Source organism: Trypanosoma theileri (assembly GCF_002087225.1).
Source record: "Trypanosoma theileri isolate Edinburgh chromosome Unknown TM35_Tth_5_V1, whole genome shotgun sequence".
NCBI lineage: Eukaryota > Euglenozoa > Kinetoplastea > Trypanosomatida > Trypanosomatidae > Trypanosoma > Trypanosoma theileri.
The window spans coordinates 357999-365905 of NW_021639847.1; the positions used below are offsets into that span (position 1 = coordinate 357999).

The 7907-nt window shown below is 45.7% G+C and overlaps 1 protein-coding gene across 1 annotated transcript; it reads left to right on the top strand.

Annotated features, from left to right (window-relative positions):
- Window positions 1-282: 282 nt before the first annotated feature.
- On the top strand, window positions 283-7905 carry TM35_000052260 (calpain-like protein; the record flags this gene model as incomplete). Its single annotated transcript, XM_029022881.1, has 1 exon — window positions 283-7905. A coding segment is annotated over one exon (7623 nt), but the record flags the coding sequence as incomplete, so codon positions are not given.
- Between the last annotated feature and the right edge of the window lie 2 nt (window positions 7906-7907).

Here is a 7907-nt window from a genome sequence, read left to right on the forward strand (position 1 = left end):
CGAAAAAAAAAAAAACTCGTTAATAATAACATGCTGTTAATGGTTTTTATTGTTTTTCTTTCATTTTGTATTAAAAAAATATAATAAACATAACTTATTCTCCGCATTTTCTCTAATAAGTCTAATAGAAAGAAAGAAAGAGAGCGAACGCAGAAATTCAGTCATCAGCTCTAACCATTGTTTAGTAGATAGTAGCCCCTACCAAAAACAAGAACAACAAGAACAAAAAAAAAAAAAAAAAAAAACAAAAAAAAAAAAAAAAACAAACAAACAAACAAAAAAATGACTGTTCAGAGCTCCGAAGAAACACCAGACAGCAACAAGGTGTTCAATGACACCATATTTATGGAAAAGAACAAGCATATCTCAAGCCAATGGATACGCATTGGTGAACTTTACCCAAACGGTTTGAACCAACCTCTTCTTCCTCCTGAGTTCTCACGTGAGCAGTTTGGCCAGGGCAACCACTATGAGTGCTTTATGCTTACAGCCCTGTCAACTCTGGTCCGTTTCCCCGACGTGATCCAGAACTGCTTCGTCTCCAAGAATGTACGTCGAGACGGGCGCTACACTTTTCAGTTCTTTCGTGGTAAACAGTGGGTGAAAGTAGAAATTGACGACTACATTCCACTGGATGAAGATGAGGTGCTTTACATCCGTTCCCCTACGCAACATTGGTGGCCCTTACTTCTTGAGAAGGCATACGCAAAGTTTTACACTGGTTATGAAAGCCTTGAAGGTTGCACACTACAGGAGGCGTATTATGATCTGACTGGTAAACCTGTATTGAACATTCCCATGGATCCAAAACTTGCTAAGGCCGCTGGAGCTGAAGTGACAGAGGGTCATTACTGGCTTGAATTAGCCCAGAAGATTCAATCTGGCCAGTTTGTTGCCTCTGTCCTGACAAGGGACATGGAGATAGAAAGTATGGGATTACAGCGCGAGCAACAGTACGGCATTCTTGAGGTGTTTTCCCTTACTGGTACATCATCTGTGCAAGATATTGTTGTTCATCTCCACAATCCTTTTGAAGATGAGGAGTTTATTTACAGAGGACCATTGAACAGCAAAGATTCGCAGTGGACCCCGAAACTGCGAGCTAAGTACAATGTGGATGATGAGCGTTCCATATTCCTTCCCTTGCATCTGTTCCTAAAGTTCGTAAACTCTATGCAGCTCTGCTATATTTCACCTCTTGAAGCAGATGCGACTTACTTTGATGATGAATGGAAAGGTGAAACTGCAGGTGGAAACCCTACCAGTGTCACTTGGCGTAAGAATCCCTTGTATTACGTCAGAAACACTGGTACAGAACCTATTCAGTTTGTTGCTATGATTAAACAAGAGGACCAGCGTCATGAATGGACTCAGCAGGATGAAGATTTGAAATACAAACAGTGCGGGCTGATTGTAGTTCAGTATTCTTACGCTAGACCCATTTTAACCTATTTTGTTACAGGAAACAATCATAAGACGATTCACAAAAGTCTTTTCCTCAACTCTCGTGAAGTTGCTAACGCCGTTACAATACCGCCAGGTTCTCTATGTTACTTTGTTCCATCCTGCATGACGAAAGGGGCAGAGGCTAAGTTTACAGTAGCTATTTACCGAATGAAAAATTATGACTACAGTAATTTTCATTTTGAGAAGGTGTACATACCTTTGATGGATTGGGAACATGCGACCGTAAGACATGTTGAACTTCAGGTACGTACGAAGGATAGAGTGGATTTTTATGTTGAAGAAGCTACAGATGTCCATGTTCTGATGCATCAGTTAAAACCCTATGTAAGTCCTAAAACGGGAGGAGATGCCATGGCACAGGATTATATGGGTATGTACCTGTATGATGATACAGATCGTAAGATTGGTGGTGTACATGCCGCAACTAACTTCCGTGAGACTGGTATCTTGTATCATCTTCCCCGAAGTGGACGCTATGCTATATCTGTTACATGCCCTCGTGGTAAAGGCACTGTTCCCGCACAAATTACCATCGTTGCAAGTAAAACATCTAAGGTTCGGGAAGTAGAACCACCAGAGGATGCAGGTATGTTTGATGATGAGGATATAATTGATGAAGGAGATGATGTCACAGCCAAAGTGAATCCAATTGACTATACACCCATTAATATCCCTCCTGCACATATAACGGAGGTGCCTGACAGCGCAATTCCATTTGAAGACAAACGATTCATGGTTGACAACAAAATTATTACAAATGATCCGTGGATCCACATTGGTGACTTGTACCCTGAGGGTAAGACACTACCACTTGTACCCGAGACTCTTAGCCGAGAACAGTTTGAGCAAGGTGAACATTTTGAGTGCTGTTGTCTCACTGCCTTCGCAACTCTTGTGGATCACCACCCCGATGTGATTCGCAATGCGTTTGTGTCGAAGGCTGTTCGAAAGGACGGTCGTTACACCTTCCGCTTTCACCGTTATGGACAATGGGTAAAGGTGGAGATCGATGACCGAATTCCCCTGATAGATGGACAGACGTTGTTCTGCCGGTCGCCTACTCGCCACTGGTGGCCTTTGCTGCTAGAAAAGGCATACGCCAAGTTTTACACATTGTACCAAAATATTGAGGGTTGCACACTGCAGGAGGTGTATCATGACTTCACCGGTCAACCAGTGGTGAGTATTCCAACTGATGTGAAGCTTGCGAAGTCTGCCATGTACGACGTTGATGAGCCAGACTTTTGGCTTGAATTAAACAACGATGTCAAAAATTCTGCTTATGGAGCAGTTACGCGTACAGGTCTTGGAGATCATATTGGATTGCATGAAAATCAAGGATATGCATTTCTTGGTGTTGTATCAACTGTAAATAAACCCAAACCTTTAATTTCAGAGTTACTAGTGAAGCTACATAATCCATTTGTAGAGGCTGTGTATACAGGACCTATGAATAACGAAGACAGTCGTTGGACTCCGGAATTGCGCTCTGCACTTGTTCCAGAAGAGCGTGGTGTAATCTACATGCCTGTTGAAGCATTCTGTGATGCCTTTTCTAATATTGTAAAGGTATTTATTCGTGGTTTGGTACAGTCCAGTTGGCACTTCAACAGTGAGTGGGGTGAGGGTACTAATGGCGGCAACCCTACCCTCGTGACATGGCGTGAGAATCCACTCTATGTTGTGAGAAATAACTCGGATGAACCACTGCAAATAATGGCTCTGATTTGTCAACCCGATCAGCGACATATGCTCCATCATCTTCATGATCGAGAGCTAAACTATATTCAGTGTGGTTTGGTTCTTTCTCAGAACGTAGATAACACCCAAATACCAACGTATTTGGTGACTGCAAACAACCACCGCATGATCGTTAAAGGGCTATATATGGATTCCCGTGAAGTATCAAGTACTATTGTACTTCCACCAAGGTTTTTTGGATACCTTGTACCAAGTGCCATGTTTCATGAACAGAGTAAATTTCTTTTATCATATTGGTATACAAATCCGGATGATTCAAAGGTTCTGAGCATTGAACGACTTAAAGTAAATGTTGCAAGGCACTTGCCTGCAATTGCACACGTTACTTTACAAAATGGCGGAAAGGAACGTGTAGATTTTATTGTAGATACTCCCACAGACGTTCATATTCTCCTACGACAAGAAAAACCGTATCGCGCTCCCAACTGCTCAGATGCGATGACTGAAGATTATCTTGGCATGTACTTGTATGATTCTGATTATAATCGACTAAGTGGTGTTGCATCTGCAACAAACTTCCGAGAAACTGGAATCGTTCACCATATTACGAGGGCTGGCCAATACGCTATTTCCATTACATGTCCACACGCAACAGGTCCCGTACCTGCACGTGTAGAAATAGTGGCAATGGAAGAGGCACATGTACGTATATCTGAACCACCAACTGAGGCTCCTGAGTTTAAAGACCTAGACTACGAGTATACGTTGGACAATTTTGCAGCATATAAACCTCAACTTTCAGGGGATCTATCACAAAGACCATCTACCCGGGCTGCAGAACGTATATCACGGATTGTAAGTGCTTCCACAGGAATAAACGCAAATGACCCGGAATTTTCTTTCCTCGACCCGGAACCTGAGGGAATTCCCATCGCTGATATACCTCTTATGAAGGATGCTGCCTTTGCCGAAATGGCGAAAGAACGTATGAAACTCAAGCAGAATGCTGCTCCCAATGCAAGCAGAATCAGTGAGCTTGAGGAGGAGATGAATAAACGCGCTCATGAAATAGCGAAGCGAATGCATGAAAAAGAACGTACGTACCTCGATCCCGAACCAGAAGGAATCCCACTTGATCTCCTTCCACTAAATGAAGACGAAGCGTTCAGCAAGATGGAGGATGAGCTACGTGCATTAAACCGTAAACCCCGAAAAGATATACATGCAATTGCTTCGCTTGAGGACCAGCTGTACGATCGGGCACACGAGCTTGCAAAGGAACTAAAGGATACTGAACGTGAAATGTTCCTTGATCCACAACCTGGAGGTGTACCACTCAGCGAGCTTCCGCTCGATACAGACGAACCCTTCCATACAATGGAGATTGAGCGTCTGAGACTCCGCAAGGATGATCCGATAGGAAATGCAGATCGTATCAAGGAATTGGAAGACCGGATGAACGAGCGTGCAGAGGAGCTTGCAAAGATGAGTCTGAAGAATGATCGGGCATTCCTTGATCCCGAGCCCCTGGGATTCCCCCTGGATGAACTTGGTTTAGACTATAATGATGATTTTGTGAATAAGGAGGCTGAGCTGCGTGAATTGAAGAAAGACCCAAGGCGAAATGCTGCAGCAATCAAGGCTCTAGAGGAAAAGCTTGCAAAGATGGTGTACGATATTGCCCGTAAGAAGGCCGCGCTGGATCGGAAATTTCTTGACCCCGAGCCTGAAGGTCGCCTCGTGGGGAGTTTGCCACTGGATGACGACAAAGCATTCGTTGCGATGGACACAAAGCGGCGCCAGATGGCGCGTAATGGCGGTGACCCCGATAAGATTAAGGCTCTGGAAGAGGAGATGAATGCGGCGGCCCACGAAATGGCCCGTGCACTTAATGCGAAGGAGCGGCCCGAATATTTAAGGCCCTTCCCCAAGGGTGTTCCGCTCGAAGACTTGCCACTTGACGCTGATGAGAAGTTCCGTGAGCTTGAAGCGAAGCGGCAGCAGCTGAAGCGTGATCCGAAGCGTCACGCTGCGGCCCTTTCAGATGTTGAAGCAGCATTGAATGCACGTGCGGAAGAGCTGGCCCAGAAGCATTTGGCGGATGATCGTGCGTACTTGGATCCGGCTCCAGAGGGCGTTCCATTACGTCTTCTACCTCTTGACACTGATGGTCCCTTCAAGGCTCTAGAGGCAAAACGTGCGAAGTTAAAGAACCAAAAAACAAAGTCAAGTGCAAAGGCTGTCCGTGATTTGGAAGATGATCTTAATGACCGTGCTGCTGAGCTTGCGGTTGAATTAAAGCAAGCTGAGCGAAAGAAATTCCTCGATCCTAAGCCTAATGGTGTTCCCATTGCTAACGTTCCGATTGACAGCGATAAGCTGTTCCGGGATATGGAAATTCAGAGGCTTCTTCTCTGCGAAGATCCTGTCAAGAATGCAACTGCTATTAAGAATCTAGAGGATGCAATGAATGAGAGGGCACGTGAACTCGCAGCAAAGATATTAGCAGATGAACGTGCTTTTCTTGACCCTGCCCCGTTGGGCATTCCACTTGCAGAGCTTCCTCTTGACTCAAACGAGGAGTTCATGGCCAAAGAGGCTCAACTTCGTGAACTGAGGAAGGATCGTGGCAGAAACGCGCGAGCTATTGCCGCTCTTGAAGATGAACTAAATGGGCTTGCTAGGAGGATTGCTGCAGAAGAATTGGCCAAGTTCCGTTCAACGTATCTTGACCCTGAACCAGAAGGACGTTTGATTGATGAGCTTCCACTTAATGATGATAAGGAATTTATGAAGTTGGAACAAGATCTCCGAAATGCACTTAAAGATCCAACACGAGATCCTGAACAAATAGAATCGATGAAAGCTGCTTTAAATGCCATGGCATATGCCAAAGCTAAGGCGCTTAACGTAGCGGAAAGGCCACAGTATCTTAATCCTCGTCCCTTAAACATTGATGTACAATTGTTGCCGTTAGATGACGACGAAACCTTTCATTCACTTGAAGTACAACGTGCTCGTTTGAAGCATCATCCAAAGAAAAATAAATCAGAAATTGAAAAAGTTGAAAAGTTACTGAATGACCGTGCGTTGCAATTGGCTAAGGAAGTACTAAAGAAAGACCGTGGATATCTACATCCGTCACCAGAAGGAGTACCTCTAAGTCTTTTACCACTTGATACGGATCCTACCTTTCAAGAACTGGAAACAAAGCGTTTTGGCATACTAGGTAAAGATCCCGTTAATGACAAAGCGCTGGCTCAAATCGAGGAAAAACTAAATGAACGAGCCAAAGAGTTGGCAAATGAATACAAGGCAAAATCACGTGACCGTTATGTATCTGATCATGATTTGTCCGTACCTATTCAAGATCTTTCGCTTGATATGGACCTTCCTTTTCAAGGTCTAGAAACAAAACTCTTTCAACTACTTGCCGAAGATCCCGAGAAAAATGCACATCTTATTAATGCAGTAGAAGAAGCATTACAAAAACGCGTTCAGGAACTAGACAACATTAGAAAAGAGGAACAACGACAATTTCTTGACCAAAATCCCTACAACATACCGTTGTCAGAACTCCCTATTAACGAAGACCCTGAATTTCTCCGCAAAGAGGAAGAACTCAGACGTCTTAGAAGAGATCCACTTAAGACTGACGAAATTGCTGCAGCCGAAAAATCCCTCAATGAAATGGTACGCGGCATGGCTGCCAATAAAATAAAACAGAAGTACAACTTCCTTGACCAGAACCCTGAGGGTGTGCCACTGCATGATTTGTGGCTGGATGAGGATCCGCAGTTTGTTGCGATGGAGGAGGAGCGCAAGAAGTTGATTGAAGAGGATCCACGCAAGAATGCCCAAAGGATTGCTGATTTGGAGGAGGAAATGAACGACCGCGCCCACGAGTTGGCACGCGAGAAGAAACAGGCTGACCGTGCGTTCCTTGACCACAACCCTGAGGGTGTGCCACTGCGTGAGCTGCCGCTGGATGAGGATCCGCAGTTTGTTGCGATCGAGCAGGAGCGCAAGAAGTTGATGGACGAGGACCCACGCAAGAATGCGCAGAAGATTGCTGGTTTGGAGAAGGATATGAACGACCGCGCCCACGAGTTGGCACGCGAGAAGAAACAGGCTGACCGTGCGTTCCTTGACCAGAACCCTGAGGGTGTGCCGCTGAGTGAGCTGCCGCTGGATGAGGATCCGCAGTTTGCTGCCATGGAGCAGGATCGCAAGCAGCTGATGGACGAGGACCCACGCAAGAATGCGCAGAAGATTGCTGGTTTGGAGAAGGATATGAACGACCGCGCCCACGAGTTGGCACGCGAGAAGAAGCAGGCTGACCGTGCGTTCCTTGACCAGAACCCTGAGGGTGTGCCGCTGAGTGAGCTGCCGCTGGATGAGGATCCGCAGTTTGCTGCCATGGAGCAGGATCGCAAGCAGCTGATGGACGAGGACCCACGCAAGAATGCGCAGAAGATTGCTGGTTTGGAGAAGGATATGAACGACCGCGCCCACGAGTTGGCACGCGAGAAGAAACAGGCTGACCGTGCGTTCCTTGACCAGAACCCTGAAGGTGTGCCACTGCGTGAGCTGCCGCTGGATGATGATTCAAAGTTTGCTGCGATGGAGGAGGAGCGCAAGCAGCTGATGGACGAGGACCCACGCAAGAATGCGCAGAAGATACGCGGTTTGGAGAAAGAAATGAACGACCGCGCCCACGAGTTGGCACGCGAGAAGAA